General features: G+C 46.5%; 1 protein-coding gene and 1 pseudogene across 1 annotated transcript; one reads left to right on the top strand and one right to left on the bottom strand.

The window, feature by feature from the left end:
• The first annotated feature begins 139 nt into the window (after positions 1–139).
• Positions 140–1342, top strand: LOC120022044 (annotated as a pseudogene).
• Positions 1343–2551: 1209 nt separating this feature from the next.
• Positions 2552–15662, bottom strand: LOC120022658 (polypeptide N-acetylgalactosaminyltransferase 15-like). Its single transcript, XM_038966642.1, has 10 exons — positions 14806–15662; positions 14400–14566; positions 12396–12600; positions 11789–11950; positions 11536–11653; positions 6814–7008; positions 6060–6191; positions 5819–5920; positions 5537–5680; positions 2552–3188 (listed from the first exon to the last, which is right to left on the bottom strand). Exons 1-10 carry the CDS (start codon positions 15333–15335, stop codon positions 2988–2990), a joined length of 1956 nt encoding a protein of 651 aa, XP_038822570.1. The 5' UTR covers positions 15336–15662; the 3' UTR covers positions 2552–2987.
• Positions 15663–16734: the final 1072 nt, after the last annotated feature.

The following is a 16734-nucleotide window of genomic DNA, read 5'->3' as shown; positions in this document are numbered from 1 at the left end:
GACATCAACGAGACAGCGCAAAATATCGTTTGGAAATTGTTCCTCAATCCAGGGATGAGAAATGGTGTTGTCCCCTTATCCCAACTGGTCTTTCCACATAATTCAAAGGAAAAGGAAAATGTGGATTCAAGTCTACAAGATGAATAACACATCTGGGAAAAAGCAATGTAACAGAACCAAGAGAACTAAACAGTTCTACATTAATTGGGTTACTTTCAACTCCACCCAAATAAATAAAGAACCAACATACCTTGAAAGGATGGAAATGGGTGACTGACCATTCCAAACGTTCCTTGCTGGAGAAGCAAAAGCACATCAAATAACATCAAACATATTCCACCCCACCAACCAGGTGTAGCAGGATATGGAGGAGTCCTGTGGTGATACTAACAAGATTATCTAATGTAAGAGGAGTTAGTAATAGTTCCCAACATGTGACATTTAGTAACTAGACAAGAGCAATTAGATTGTTGGTTTATGCTTACTGTGGTTTCTTCAACTTTCTAATCTATAAAGTGGTGGTTACGATTTTTCTCAGACTGAGAGAAAAGTATGTTTGGTGAAGGATGAGACGGTTGCCAGAAGGGATGAAGATAACAATCAAGGTAGGACAAACTGTTCATACATAGTCTAGTCGCAACATTGCAGTTTAAATGGTTGATGAATTACTGAAGATTTTAATTTGATCTCAACTGGGATTATTTATTTATTATGTTCTCTTTCTCTACCTTCCTTCCACCTCTCTGTCCCTCCTTCCACCTCTATCCCTCTACCTCAGTCTCTTCTCTGAAGTTCTTACCTTGTCCACACTGCACCATCTCCTTCACTGACTGTTACTTCCTGGAGAACCACATCAAGACCAAACACCAGAAGCAGTACCTGGCCATGTTGAAAAGCCACGTCTCAAAGAGTAAAACAGTATACGCCCTCACAAACAGATGTTCCCACTGTAGCTGTATATTCCACACCCCATGACAGCTAGACATCCACACATGCCAGGCCCACCCCTCTGCCCTTCCTCAGAAACCTGCCCGTCCCCCCGGCGTTCCGGGGAAACTCCACCTATGCCTGCAGATTTTCGTACCTGGGCACCCTGCTGAAGCACTGCAAGAATTTGCACAAAATGGCAGTTTTTCGCACCAATGGACACATTGGTTGCTCCGACTGTGGGAAAAGCTTTGAGAATTGCTGGGGACTGGGGCCTTACCGGTGTCATGAACCAGAGGGCTCTAAACCTAAGGACACTAAGCCTGTGGTCTGTCTGGGAGTCTGGGGAAGTCATCAGTACTCCTATGAGCCTGGACATTCACATATTCATCCACACCGGAGAGAAGCCTTATAAATGCAAGGAGTGCGGCAAGCGCTTCTCAGAGAACAGCAGTTACCGTTATCACTTGTTAATACACTCGGGGCTCAAGCCGTTCAAATACCTGTACTACGGGAAGGCTTTCAAACAGAAGTCGCTCCTCTGGACTCACCTGTCTGTTCACACTGGTGAGAGGAAGTTCTCCTGCTTCCAATGAGACAAGCAGTATGCAAGAAGGGCACATCTGACACTTCACCTGCGAACACACTCAGGGGAGAGACCTTTCTGTGTGTGGTAAAGACTTCGATGACAAAGTTTATCTTAAACTGAGATCCACAGCAACGAGAAGAACTACCACTGTGGGATTTGTGGGCGGGAGTTCTTGAGGCTTGGGTTGTTGAAGTTACACATGCGCTCACAAACTGGGGAGAGGCCCTACCACTGCACAGTGTGTGGCAAGCAGTTTTTTAGACTCTCATACTTTAAAAAAACATTATCTGACTTACACAGGTGAGAAACCATACACCTGTAGTGTGTGGTAAAAGCTTCACTCAGTCTGGGGATCTGTCTAAACACAAGCTCCTCTGCACTGGGGAAAAGCCTTTTGAATTCCTTGAATGCTCCAACCGGTTTAACCACTATGGTTCTCTGACCAGTCACATGAGGAGCCAGACTCATCTTGATATGAAGCCATACTCCTGGCAAGAATGTGGGGAGCGCTTTTATGAACAAAGTCAAAGTCTACATAAAGACCCACACAGGGGAGAGACTGTATCCCTGCCCCTTCTGCCTTTTCAGCTTCACTCGGAAAGCACCTCTCCAAAAACCTGCCTAGATGTCCTAAATTATCATGATTGGACTTAAAAAAAAAAATATAACACCTTTATTATGAAACTCATTGTATTCATAGGAATCACTTGGAGATGAATCCTCCACAGTGAAATGAGTACGTTATACAGTATAGTCATAGAATACATTGGCACATCATTAGTAGATTATAGTTGCATTTTGTGATTAACAGACACCCTTTTTGTACTTATTTAATTGAATATGTACAGAAGATGATTGTATGCTGACTCTCCTGGTAATAAAGGTGGCAATGCCTCTTCTGTCAGTCAGCGAATTGATCAGTCTGCCATCTGAATTGTCGGAATTGTGTAGGCCTAGGTTACTTCTGAGCTTGGAGACGTTTATACATTGAAACATCCACACACCATACTATTGATACTTTTGTCAGATATTTTATTCAGGATGAAAGATCTTGATTGTTTGCACTTCTAAATTGTTCTAAAGGATTCAGTCACCATTAAGCCTACATTATAGGCTATTCGCAAACTAAATCTGGCAATTTCATAATATAGAATATTCCTTTATGTGCAGCATTGTACAAAATCATACAGCTTATTTCCTCTGTGATTTATGGTTAAATTGTGTTCACACCATAGAACTTGCATTATATGTCCTTAAAACAGAAACAAAATCTAAATGCAGGCAAGATGCTGATTCCACAAGCCATTGCAAAGAATATACAGACATACAGTATAGCCACATCAGTATTGCTATTGAATTTAGCCTTAGACCTCTTGCCCATAGGGACCCACTTATGAAACTGGCTCCTTACAACATGCGCTTTTATTATGTGCCTTTAGGCAATGTACTGTAACTATACTTCAAGTCAGACTCAGGCCCCTTTAGGGACAACTAGCTGTTCGAAGTGCCACTGTTGCCGGGGCTGATGGGCACAGGGGCGCAGGAACAGACCCTTCTGGGTAGCGTTGCCCCCTCTCTGGTGACCTCCTGTGTCCCTCTGCGGCTTACCCCCCTCCTCCTTCACAGCTTCCAGACATCTCTGGGTCTGCAAGTGAACCACCTGGCCACTCAGCTGAAGAAAAAAATCTATAAATTATGAATTGTCTGTATTATTATTATATCTGTGTCAAATTACAAACACCTAAATAAGTAACACTTCATACAGCTGTAACGCTTGCCGTGGTTGGAAGAAGAGGAGGACCAAAGCGCAGCGTGGTAAGTGTCCATATTCAATTTAATAACTGAACACTAAGAATACAAAAATAACAACGTGAATGATACAAAATGAAAACGAAACAGTCCCGTATGGTGAAAACACAGACACAGGACAACAACCACCCACAAAACACAAAGGAAAACAGGCTACCTAAATATGGCTCCCAATCAGAGACAACGACTGACACCTGCCTCTGATTGGGAACCATACTTAGGTAGCCTGTTTTTCATTGGTTTTTGTGGGTGGTTGTATCCTGTGTTAAGTGTTTTCACCATACGGGACTGTTTCGGTTGTTTGTTTGTATTTTTGTTATTTTGTTCAGTGTTCGGTTGGTTTATTAAATTATATCATTATGGACACTTACCACGCTGCGCATTGGTCCTCCTCTTCTTCCAACCACGACAAGCGTTACAGAACCACCCACCAACCAAGGACCAAGCAGCGTGGTATCGGGCAGCAGCGAGTTCTGGACTCATGGACATGGGAGGACATTCTAGACGGCAAGGGATCCTACACATGGGAGGAGATCCTGGCTGGTAGGGATCGCCTCCCATGGGAACAGGTGGAGGCAGCCAGGAGAGCGGCGGCAGCAGGAAAAGGGAACCGGCGTTACGAGGGAACACGGCTGGCAAGGAAGCCCGAGAGGCAGCCCCAAAAATGTATTGGGGGGTGGCACACGGAGAGTGTGGCTAAGTCAGGTAGGAGACCTGAGCCAACTTCCCGTGCTTTCCGTGGAGAGAGGTGGTCCGGGCAGGCGCCGTGTTATGCGGAGAAGCGCACGATATCCCCAGTGCGCACGCATAGCCCGGTGCGCTACATTGCCGCTCCTCGTATCGGCCGGGCTAGAGTGGGCATCGAGCCAGGTGCGATGAAGCCTGCTCAGCGCATCTGGTCTCCAGTGCGTCTCCTCGGTCCGTGTTATATGGCACCAGCCCTACGCACTGTGTCTCCCGTGGGTCTGCACAGCCCAGTGCGTCCTGTGCCTGCGCCCCGCAAGTGCCGGGCTAAAATCAACATCCAGCCAGGACGGGTTGTTCAGGCCCTTAGTTCGAGATCTCCAGTGCGCCTCCACGGACCGGTCTATCCTGTGCCTCTTCCAAGGACCAGACCTCCAGTAGATCTCTCCAGCCTGGTGAGTACTGTGCCTGTTCTAAGAACCAAGTCTCCTGTGTGTCCCTCCAGTCCGGACGCTCCAGAGCCTTCCTCCAGTCCGGACCTTCCAGAGCCGCCCGTCTGTCCTGAGCCGCCTGAGCCGCCCGTCTGTCCTGAGCCGCCCGTCAGTCAGGAGCCGCCTGAGCCGCCCGTCAGTCAGGAGCCGCCTGAGCCGCCCGTCAGTCAGGAACCGCCTGAGCCTCCCGTCAGTCAGGAGCCGCCTGAGCCGCCCGTCAGTCCGGATCTGCCTGAGGCGCCAGAGTCTCCCTCCAGTCCGGATCTGCCGGAGTCTCCCTCCTGTCCGGAGCTGCCAGAGTCGCCCTCCTGTCCGGAGCTGCCCCTCAGTCCAGAAGCGCCCCTCAGTCCAGTGGTGTTCTTTACTAGGGTCTCCAATCCAGGGTCGGTGACGAGGGTCGCCGCTCCTAAGGTGTCACAGAAGTGGGCCGAGACTATGGTGGAGTGGGGTCCTCGTCCCGCTCCAGAGCCGCCACCGCGGTAAATGCCCATCCAGACCCTCCCCTATAGGTTCAGGTTTTGCGGCCGGAGTTCGCACCTTTGGGGTGGGGGGGGGGGGGTACTGTCACGTTCTGACCTTAGTTCCTTTGTTATGTCTTTATTTTTAGTTTGGTCAGGGCGTGAGTTGGGGTGGGCATTCTATGTTGTTTTTCTATGTTTTGTTCTATGGTTATATTTCTATGTGTTTGGCCTAGTATGGTTCCCAGTCAGAGGCAGGTGTCAGTCGATGTCTCTGATTGGGAGCCATATTTAGGTAGCCTGTTTTTCATTGGTTTTTGTGGGTGGTTGTATCCTGTGTTAGTGTTTTCACCATACGGGACTGTTTCGGTTGTTTGTTTGTATTTTTGTTATTTTCTTCAGTGTTCGGTTGGTTTATTAAATTATATCATTATGGACACTTACCACGCTGCGCATTGGTCCTCCTCTTCTTCCAACCACGACAAGCGTTACAACAGCTCTATTATTATTTTTTGCTTATTTATTTTGTACAAGTTTGCAGTTGTCATGTCATGCATGACCTTTGCCCCTTCACTGACCTTGATGACCCTCCACTGTGGTTTGTTGCGGGGCAGCTGATGGGCGGGGCACGGGGTTAGTACCACCCTCTCCCCTTGGGCGTGGAAACACAGCCGTCCCGCTGGCCCCCAGCGCACCTCTCCCATGGAGTTCAGCTCACAGTGCTGAAGAGAGGACAGACAGGGGAGTAAAACTTTAGTCTTCATCACTACATCAGCATCATCGTGATCTTTTGATTTAGGATCTGCTCTCACTGTCTCCAATATCATCATCACCATTGTCATCATCATTGTCATGGTTACCTGGTAGCCATTGCCACTGCAGGGTGCTATGTCCATAGTGGCGCCCTGTGGACCCCGTCCTCCAGGGTAATCCGCACAATAGCCAGTGCCAACATTGTATAGCTTCAAACATACAGGCACAATATGTTACATGATACATTCATGTTCAACATACAGCACAAGAATAACACAATATATTAGTCAATGTACAAGGATAATGATATAATAGCTATACAAGTGTGTGTGGGGGGGTGAGTCCTACCTCCCCTGAGAGTGAAGGTCTGTCCTGGGGTATATAGAGGTCTGGGTAGACGTTCGTCAGGAACCAGTGGAAGTTACGGCAGCCCAGTCTCTTCTTCAGTCTGACTAGTTCTGTAATGTTAGGACTCTCAGACTGCACAGGGAACAGGACACACACATTCATTTGAGATCAATGCCAGAAGCAGACATGTGCAAACACACACACACTGATTGTACAAAACATTAGGAACACCTGCTCTTTCCATGACAGACTGACCAGGTAAATCCAGGTGAAAGCTATAATCGCTTATTGACGTCACCTGTTAAATCCACTTCAATCAGTGTAGATGAAGGGGGGGAGACAGGTTAAAGAAGGATTTTTAAGCCTTGAGACTTGGATGTGTGTGTGCCATTCAGAGGGTGAATAGGCAAGACAACATTTAAGTGCCTTTGAACAGGGTATGGTAGTAGGTTCCAGGTGCACCTGATCGGGTCAAGAACTGCAACGCTGATGGGTTTTTCACGCTCAACAGTTTCCCGTGTGTTTCAAGAATGGTCCACCACCCAAAGGACATCCAGACAGCTTGACACAACTATGGGAAGTATTGAAGTCAATATGGGCCAGCATCCCTGTAGTCCATGCCCCGAGAGCAAAAGGGGGTGCAACTCAATATTAGGAAGGTGATCCTAATGATTTGTACACTCAGTACACACACACGCCTAGATATAAATGCATGCACACACACACGTGCACACACCGCATACACACACCCTACCTGCCTGATGAAGTGAGCTAGTGTATCTCTCTTATAGTAGATCTTCCTGAAGGCATCCAGCCAGGTGTCAGCGATGCGTATCTTGTTCCTCTGGAGGATGTCCTGGTCAGGGAGGGTATAGGGCTGGTGATGGTGCCCCAGGTGAGCCACTCTGGAGCAGGGGACCACCTCCATGGAGCCCCCACACAACCACACCTGGACCGGGACAAACAGACAGACAGAGACAGGGAGATGCCATCACCTTTTTTTGTTGTAATATGACTTCACCAAGATGAGCAGCCCAATCTACAGAAGCCTTGTAGAATCATCCGCACATCTAAGCTCCACAGACGCAGACAGGTGTGTCTTCACTCAGACTCCATTACTTTCGCTACATTGTCAAAATGTCTTTCAAATGAAGATGTATGTGTGAATCTTTAATTGCTAGGATCACAAAAGCTTCACATTCACTGACACCTGTCTGCAAATACACTATCAACCAACAGTACACTTCGATCCTATTCCTCTTTATTTCCCAAGGTTTCCGTTTGCTCATCATTCCAAACCATAATTTTAATTAAACATTCCATGATGGATATAAAAATGTCATAACGGCACCTTATTCACTAGTGCACTACTTTCGACCAGGGCCCTTATGTAACATGCTACATAATCCTGCTAGTGAGACATTCCATCATCAATCAGCCCTTTGCATTCCATATATAACCTCCCCCTTTACCCTGATGGACAGCTCCTTACACCCCCCACATAGAGAAGTCAGATTTGAAAATTCCTAATAAGACACTTTAGGGCTCTATTTTTATTGTTTTTATTTAACCTTTTTTTAACTAGGCAAGTCAGTTAAGTACAAATTCTTATTTACAATGACGGCCTAACCCGGACGACGCTGGGCCAATTGTGCACCGCCCTATTCAATCCCCATTGCGGAAGTTCAGCTGTACAGCGTGATTGAAATTTAAAGGCAATGTTTTCCGCAATAGTGGAGACTGAATTCTCGGTAAATGCTGCATATGTCGGCTCAATCGAAAATGACCTTGTATTTATATCGCGGGACCTGTAACGCTTCACTAAACATCCATTGAATTATTAGAATTAGAATTGTAATTAGAATTTTCGCTGAGGACAATTATTTTTCTCCATCACTCACAGCCGAAGATATTAACATTTTATATTCATCCAATGTCTGGCATGTTTTTGGATGACGCAATGATTTTCTTGAATGCTGAGCTGCTCTCCGTGGGCACTGAGTGCTAGTGCGAATATGAAGTTGGGCCATATGCAACCCGGATATAGACGGTCCGTGAATCGGCAAATGTTAGTGGATTACGTTGACAACAACGGTCGGATATCTTGGACGAAGTCTCTAGTTCTTATTATACCTCTATGGTCATAACAAGGTGGATTTTTAAAAATCCACCTTTCCAGAAACAAGTCTCTCACCGTTGCCGCTTGCTATAGACCACCTTCTGTGCCCTGTACACCATATGTGAATTGTTTGCCCCCCATCTATCTTCATAGCTCGTGTTATTAGGTGACCTAAACTGGGACATGCTTAACACCCCGGCCATCCTACATTATTAACCTGATGTCTCACACAGATTATTAATGAACCTACCAGGTAAAACCCCAAATCCGTAAACACGGGCACCCTCATAGATATCATCCTAACCAACCTGCCCTCCAAATACACCTCTGCTGTCTTCAACCAGGACCTCAGCAATCACTGCCTCATTGCCTGCGTCCGTAATGGGTCTGCGGTCAAATGACCACCCCTCATCACTGTCAAACGCTCCCTAAAACACTTCAGCGAGCAGGCCTTTCTAATCGACCTGGCCCGGGGATCCTGGAAGGATATTGACCTTATTCCGTCAGTAGGGGGATGCCTGGTTATTCTTTAAAAGTGCTTTCCTCACCATCATAAATAAGCATGCCCCATTCAAAAAAATGTACATCCAGGAACAGATATAGCCCTTGGTTCACTCCAGACCTGACTGCCCCTGACCAGCACAAAAACATCCTGTGCTGTACTACATTAGCATCGAATATCCCCCGCGATATGCAACTTTTCAGGGAAGTTAGGAACCAATATACACAGGCAGTTAGGAAAGCAAAGGCTAGCTTTTTCAAACAGAAATTTGCATCCTGTAGCACAAACTCCAAAAAGTTCTGGGACACTGTAAAGTCCATGGAGAATAAGAGCACCTCCTCCCAGATGCCCATAGCACTGAGGCTAGGAAACACTGTCACCACCGATAAATCTACGATAATTGAGAATTTCAATAAGCATTTTTCTACGGCTGGCCATGCTTTCCACCTGGCCACCCCTACCCCGATCAGCAGCCCTGCACCCCCCACAGCAACTTGCCTAAGCCTCCCCCATTTCTCCTTCACCAAAATCCAGATAGCTGATGTTCTGAAAGAGCTGGAAAATCTGGACCTGTACAAATCAGCAGGGCTAGACAATCAAGACCCTCTCTTTCTAAAATGATCAGCCGTGGGAATTGAACCCTGGTCCCCCCGTGGGAATTGAACCCACAACCCTGGCGTTGCAAGCGCCATGCTCTACCAACTGAGCCACACGGGACCACAACAGCCTTGGTTTCTCAAATGACTGCCTCGCCTGGTTCACCAACTACTTATCAGACAGAGTTCAGTGTGTCAAATCGGAGGGCCTGTTGTCCAGACCTCTGGCAGTCTCTATGGGGGTGCCATAGGGTTCAATTCTCGGGCCGACTCTTTTCTCTGTATACATCAATGATGTCGCTCTTGCTGCTGGTGATTCTCTGATCCACCTCTATGCAGACAACACCATTCTGTATACTTCTGGCCCTTTGTTGGACACTGTGTTAACTAACCTCCAGACGAGCTTCAATGCCATACAACTCTCCTTCCGTGGCCTCCAACTGCTCTTAAATGCAAGTAAAACTAAATGCATGCTCTTCAACCGATCGCTGCCCGCACCTGCCCGCCCGTCCAGCATCACTACTCTGGACGGTTCTGACTTAGAATATGTGGAAAACTACCTAGGTGTCTGGTAAGACTGTAAACTCTCCTTCCAGACTCACATTAAGCATCTCCAATCCAAAATTAAATCTACAATCGGCTTCCAATTTCGCAACAAAGCATCCTTCACTCCTGCTGCCAAACATACCCTCGTAAAACTGACCATCCTGCCGATCCTTGACTTCGGCGATGTCATTTACAAAATAGCCTCCAACACTCTACTCAGCAAATTGGATGCAGTCTATCACAGTGCCGTCCGTTTTGTCACCAAAGCCCCATATACTACCCACCACTGCGACCTGTAGGCTCTCGTTGGCTGGCGCTCACTTCATATTCGTCCCCAAACCCACTGGCTCCAGGTCATCTATAAGTCTTTGCTAGGTAAAGCACTGCCTTATCTCAGCTCACTGGTCACCAGAGCAGCACCAAACCGTAGCACGCGCTCCAGCAGGTATATTTCACTGGTCACCCCCCAAAGCCAATTCCTCCTTTGGCCGCCTTTCCTTCCATTTCCTTGCTGCCATTGACTGGAACGAATTTCAAAAATCACTGAAGCTGGAGACTAATATCTCCCTCACTAACTTTAAGCACCAGCTGTCAGAGCAGCTCACAGATCACTCCACCTGTACATAGCCCATCTGTAAATAGCCCATCCAACTACCTCATCCCCATACTGTTATTTCTTTCTTTATTTTTGCTCCTTTGCACCCCAGTATCTCTACTTGCACATTCATCTTCTGCATATATATCACTCCAGTGTTTAATTGCTAAATTGTAATTATTTCACCACTATGGCCTATTTATTGCCTTACCTCCCTTATCTTACCTCATTTACACACACTGTATATATACTTTTTCAAATCAAATCAAAGTTTATTTGTCACGTGCGCCGAATACAACAGGTGTAAACCTTACAGTGAAATGCTTATTTACAGGCTCTAATCAATAGTGCAAGGAAGTTATTAGGTGAACAATAGGTAAGTAAAGAAATAAAACGACAGTAAAAAGACAGGCTATATACAGTAGTGAGGCTACATACAGACACCGGTTAGTCAGGCTGATTGAGGTAGTATGTACATGTAGATATGGTTAAAGTGACTTTGCATATATGATGAACAGAGAGCAGCAGTAGCGTAAAAGAGGGGTTGGCGGGTGGTAGGTGGCGGGTGGCGGGACACAATGCAGATAGCCCGGTTAGCCAATGTGCGGGAGCACTGGTTGGTCGGCCCAATTGAGGTAGTATGTACATGAATGTATAGTTAAAGTGACCATGCATATATGATAAACAGAGAATAGCAGCAGCGTAAAAAGAGGGGTTGGGGGGGCACACAATGCAAATAGTCTGGGTAGCCATTTGATTACCTGTTCAGGAGTCTTATGGCTTGGTGGTAAAAACTGTTGAGAAGCCTTTTTGTCCTAGACTTGGCACTCTGGTACCGCTTGCCATGCGGTAGTAGAGAGAACAGTCTATGACTGGGGTGGCTGGTGTCTTTGACAATTTTTAGACCCTTCCTCTGACACTGCCTGGTGTAGAGGTCCTTTTTCTATTGTGTTATTGACTGTATGTTTGTTTATTCCATGTGTAACTCTGTGTTGTTGTTTGTGTCGCACTGCTTTGCTTTATCTTGGCCAGGTCGCAGTTGTAAATGAGAACTTGTTCTCAACTAGCCTACCTGGTTAAATAAAGGTGAAATTAAATAAATAACCTCCCTTCTTTACCCTGATGGACAACTCCATATGCTCCGCCCCCCAGAACAGCATGCCTGGATCATAACCTCCCACGCTCTGGAAGAAGTGTCTGTCAATTGCTAAGACCACGCCCACCAACGCCGGACTCCTATAGGACAATGAAAGGAGAGGAAATATCAAAAGAGTAGACAGGGATAGGTACTACTAGGGGTCGATTTTGAGCTGGACATGTCTGTAATCTCTGTATTTCACTGTAGTATTCCAGAGGTCAGACTATATTTACTGGACAGGCTCCAGTGGTGAATCCTGGTTTTCCTGTTGGGACAGGGTTTCCCAGTTGAAGTCCAGTCTCCAGTCAAACACTCCCCTGTGTGGCCACTGGGTGGCGTTGTACTGGAACGTCTGCCAGTCTATCACGTCTATGATGGGGGACACCACTCTGGTCCTGGAGATGGGAGGAGATAGACACTGGGCACAGAGGAAACTCATATAACTCCTACAACTAGATCAGAAACATTTTCTCACAATGAAGATTAAAAACCTAAGATTTTATTAGATGGATGTAAATCTGCAGACAGATTATTGGTCGATGATAACCGATAATTTCATAAAACATCACAGAAGAAGAGCAGGGATTCAGGAAGGGAATTAAGAGGTTTGAGGGAGAGAGAGCGAGAGAGATGGAGTAGTGCCATGCGGCAATATAAGGACTCTGTTTAATCAACTAGCCTAAATGGCTGCTACCTTGCTGGATACAGCTCAGCAAGTAAGCTACCAAGGCAATTAAGGATTGGATATAATACACAGAGAGAGATTCACACAAACACAGACATACATTGTGCCATTTTGTGTGTGTGTGTGTGTGTGTGTGTGTGTGTTTATGTTTGTACCTGTCCTGTGCCACACGCTCCAATAGTGGTTCCAACCAGCCCCTGTGGCACTCGCAGTGTGAGTCCATGAAGACCAGTACCTCCCCCACAGCTCTGGCTGCACCCAGAGAGCGACACCCTGCCACGCCCAGACGCCACGTGCTGCGGACCAGACGCACCCCTTCCAGCAGCAACACATACTCACTCAGCACACTCTTCAAGTGACCTACAGATAGGGGAGTCAGGGTCAGGTGACCTACATATAGGGGAGGCACGGTCAGGTGACCTACAGATAGGGGAGTCAGGGTCAGGTGACCTACATATAGGGGAGGCACGGTCAGGTGACCTACAGATAGGGGAGGCACGGTCAGGTGACCTACAGATAGGGGAGGCAGGGTCAGGTGACCTAAAGATAGGGGAGGCAGGGTCAGGTGACCTACAGATAGGGGAGGCAGGGTCAGATGACCTACAGATAGGTGAGACAGGGTCAGGATCAGACACACACAGTACCAGTCAAAGGTTTGGACACACCTACTCATTCCAGGGTTTTTCTTTATTCTTACTATTATCTACATTGTAGAATAATAGTGAAGACATTAAAAATATAAAATAACACATATGGAATCATGTAGTAACCAAAAAGGTGTTAAACAAATCAAAATATATTTTCTTTAACCTTCTTTATACTTCAAAGTAGCCATTTTCCTGTTGAAAAACAAATGATAGTCCCACTAAACGCAATCCAGATGGGATGACGCATCGCTGCAGAATGCTGTTGTAGCCATGCAGGTTAATTAAGTGTGCCTTGAATTCTAAATAAATCACTGACAGTGTCACCAGCAAAGCACCCCCACACTATCACACCTCATCCTCCATGCTTTATGGTGGGAACCACACATGCAGAAATCATCCGCTCACCTACTCTGTGTCTCACAAAGACATGGCGGTTGGAACCAAAAATTTAGTAGTGGTTTCTTTGCAGCAATTTGACCATGAAGACCTGATTCACACAGTCTCTTCTGAACAGTTGATGTTGAGATGTGTCTGTGACTTGAACTCTGTGAAGCATTTATTTAGGCTGCAATTTCTGAGGCTGGTAACTCTAATGAACTTATCCTCTGCAGCAGAGGTAACTCTGGGTCTTCCTTTCCTGTGACGGTCCTCGTGAGAGGCAATTTCATCATAGCACTTGATGTTTTTTGTGACTGCACTTTTTGACATTTTTTTTCTTGACATTTTCCAGATTGAATGACCTTCATGTCTTAAAGTAATGATAGACTGTTGTTTCTCTTTGCTTATTTGAGCTGTTCTTGCCATAATATGGACTTGGTCTTTTACCAAATAGGACTATCTTCTGTATACCACCCCTACCTTGTCACAACACAACTGATTGGCTCAAATGCATTAAGGAAAGAAATTCCACAAATTAACATTTAACAAGGCACACCTGTTAATTGAAATGCATTCCAGGTGACTACCTCATGAAGCTGGTTGAGAGAATGCCAAGAGTGTGCAAACCTGTCATCAAGGCAAAGGGTGGCTACTTTGAAGAATATCAAATATAAAATATATTTGGATTTGTTTAACACTTTTTTGGTTACTACATGATTCCATATGTGTTGTTTCATAGTTTTGATGTCTTCACTATTATTCTACAATGTAGAAAATATATATATTTTTAAATGGAATGAGTAGTGGTGTCCAAACTTTTGACTGGTACTGTATGCCCAATTCCAAATGAACCCCAGGGATGGATGTGTACAGTAATAACATGGGCATAGCACAACTCGGATTATAGGTGGAAGTTTGGTCATATTACTAAGACCTATCCTTCAGACAAGTGCAAAATGGTTTGGGACACTTGCGAGCTAGGGGTCTATTCAGAATCTGGCACGATAAAATAGTTGAATATGGTGGGAATAGAGTGAACAAGTTTCGTCTGATATGCAGTGATGTTGTAGTGGTACTTTAGACTAATTAGATACAACTCGTGCCTATTGTTTGAGTACTGTCTTCTACACGCACCATGCTGACTGAGGTCGTCCACGAGCAGGACCTCGCGCAGGTACTCCTTGGGCGCTGTGTCGAGCACGCTGTGCACGGTGCGGAGGAGCGTGGACCAAGCCTCGTCATGGAAACATATCACCACGCTCGCGGACGGCAGCGACTCACTGTAACGCTCAACGAGACACCTGTCAAAGCATTCCCATTGATTGACAGGGGTATAGACGCACGAGTAATTACGCACGAACCCATTAGCTTTACTAAACAACATACCATATACCATATTTCGTAATGAGTGATATCTTGAAATTAGACTACATATTTGTCATTGATAGCTCTTGTCGACTCTATCTAGTTATTTTGGATACGTTGTTGAAGAGCCCTTTTTTGGCGTAGTGCGCTCCTTGGGAACATGCAGGGCACTTACGAAGGATGGCGAGCCTCGGGCAATCTGCGATGCAGTGAGATCCGTCCGCTCACCAGCTCGTTGAAGCCGTATTTCTGCAGAACAGACTTCTCCATGTCCCTCTCTAGCCCCTCCAGCTTCAGCCGCACCGGTCTCCCCATATCCCCGTGCGTCGGTAGCACCGGGACCGCTGGTTCCTTCTTGGCGCTCGATATAACCATCCGGTAACTCCCCTTCCTCGGCGGCGGAGCTGGGTTCCTCACCTGGGTTGAGGGCACGAAGAGAAGCTGGTCCTCCTGCAGCGAGCTCAGCGGCGCGAGACCGAGATTATGCTCCTGTTTGAGACGGTCCCAGGAATCCACGATCACCTCCAGGTCCGGTGGACCAGAGAGCCGCTGGAAGGGACGGCGGGGCGAGTTGGGCGGTGTCTGGGTCTGATCCCGAAAGACCAGGTCCATGAGGGCCAGCGTGGCCACGGATAGAGCGAGGATAAGTAACCAGAGACAGAGCATCACCCGCCGGCATGGTCTGGGTCTGCTCCAAAGCCGCATGGTGAGCGGGAGAGAGAGAGAGGAGAGGGACGGGTTCACATAGAGAATTCAGCGCTGAATCTTATTTCCCTCATCAAATTTGACTGGGGACAACATGGTCAGATGCTGCACCTTTTGGCTACAACTTTCTAACCATGACGTTTCAGGCTTGCAATGGATAGTCCGTAATCATGACCAAATGGAATTACGCATAGATGTTGTTCTTTAGTTTTTGTCCATAATTCTTCCACGGTGTCCTTCCAAAGAACTGCAGCTCTGAACAGGTTAGCGCTTCGTTTCACCTCCGACAAATGTGGTTTCCAGTTATGTCCCTTGTTCCGTGAAACTCATTGCTGTTGGAGTGAGGTGCGTAGAATATGTCCTTCCACCGAGCCCCTGTGGTCCTAACGCGAGATTTAACCCTTGCAAGAATAGCGGATTTGAAAGCCACACCTGTTCAAACACCTATCACCGTAATGACTAAATGGCAATAACAGTTTAGGAAATCAATACCCAGGCCTATAGCCCTATAAGTGAATATAAAATAGAGGCAAAGAACAAAAACACATTAAATCATCCAAATATTGCTAAAATTCTATATATCTGTCATAAGAAAATATTTTGCCATCATTATATCTGATGTCAACTTCTAAAAGAAGGGGCAACATAAACGGAGAACAGACTGTCATCAACATAGGCCTCGATTCAATCCTTAGCGCTGATGACCTGAGCTACAGCGTGATAGAAATGTCAAGTATTCCCGCGTTCGGAGACTACATTCATAGTTTAACGCTGCATATGTCGGCTCAATCGCGCTACCGAGCTGATTTCCAGCGCTACGGATTGAATCGAGCCCATAGTTTATTTGTGTATGCGAGTACTGCGCCCCTCCTCGCGGCGAGCTCGAGGCAGCATCACTCCCCGGTCAGACATCAGAGTTATTCCCCGGGCCAGCTGGCCAACGGCCTCGCGGTCCCATGACTGGCTGTTTGACTGTGAAGCCGGCGGCTGCAGACTCGATCTCTCCGGTTTTCACATTGATTCTTGGCAGCCACTGTGGCTGTTTTCTTCCCCGCTGTTGGAAGCAGGGTGCCTGGCTCCACACCGCCCAAAGTCTCCTCTTCCCTCCCTTTGTAGACTTTTAGTTTCATCATATTTTATATAAGAACCATGCAGCCTAGTGTGAAGGTGCATTTGGAGAAGTGTTGAAATGGGCCACAGTGTGCTGATAACAGGACAACAATGGAAAACGGTCTACATAGTCATGTCTGTCTCTATCTTGACTCTCTGTATGTGTCTCTACTTATGTCATCTCTCTGTCTTGGAATGCCTGTCTGTTAGTGTTGGGTAGTATTGACAGAGTTAGTTCTGTCTTGGCATGCCTGTTTGTTAGTGTTGGGCAGTGTTGACAGAATTAGTT

This window comes from Salvelinus namaycush, chromosome 27 (genome assembly GCF_016432855.1).
Source record: "Salvelinus namaycush isolate Seneca chromosome 27, SaNama_1.0, whole genome shotgun sequence".
NCBI lineage: Eukaryota > Metazoa > Chordata > Actinopteri > Salmoniformes > Salmonidae > Salvelinus > Salvelinus namaycush.
This window is presented reverse-complemented; position numbering and strand designations above follow the sequence as displayed.

Excerpts from the sequence above, each read along its gene's own strand:
- LOC120022658 (XM_038966642.1), bottom strand. The coding sequence starts at position 15,335 with ATGCGGCTTTGGAGCAGACCCAGACCATGCCGGCGGGTGATGCTCTGT. Across the intron at positions 12,601-14,399 it reads GGACGACCTCAGTCAGCATG|GTCACTTGAAGAGTGTGCTG; the intron begins GTGCGTGTAGAA and ends CCCTATCTGTAG. Across the intron at positions 5,921-6,059 it reads GACCTTCACTCTCAGGGGAG|CTATACAATGTTGGCACTGG; the intron begins GTAGGACTCACC and ends GTATGTTTGAAG.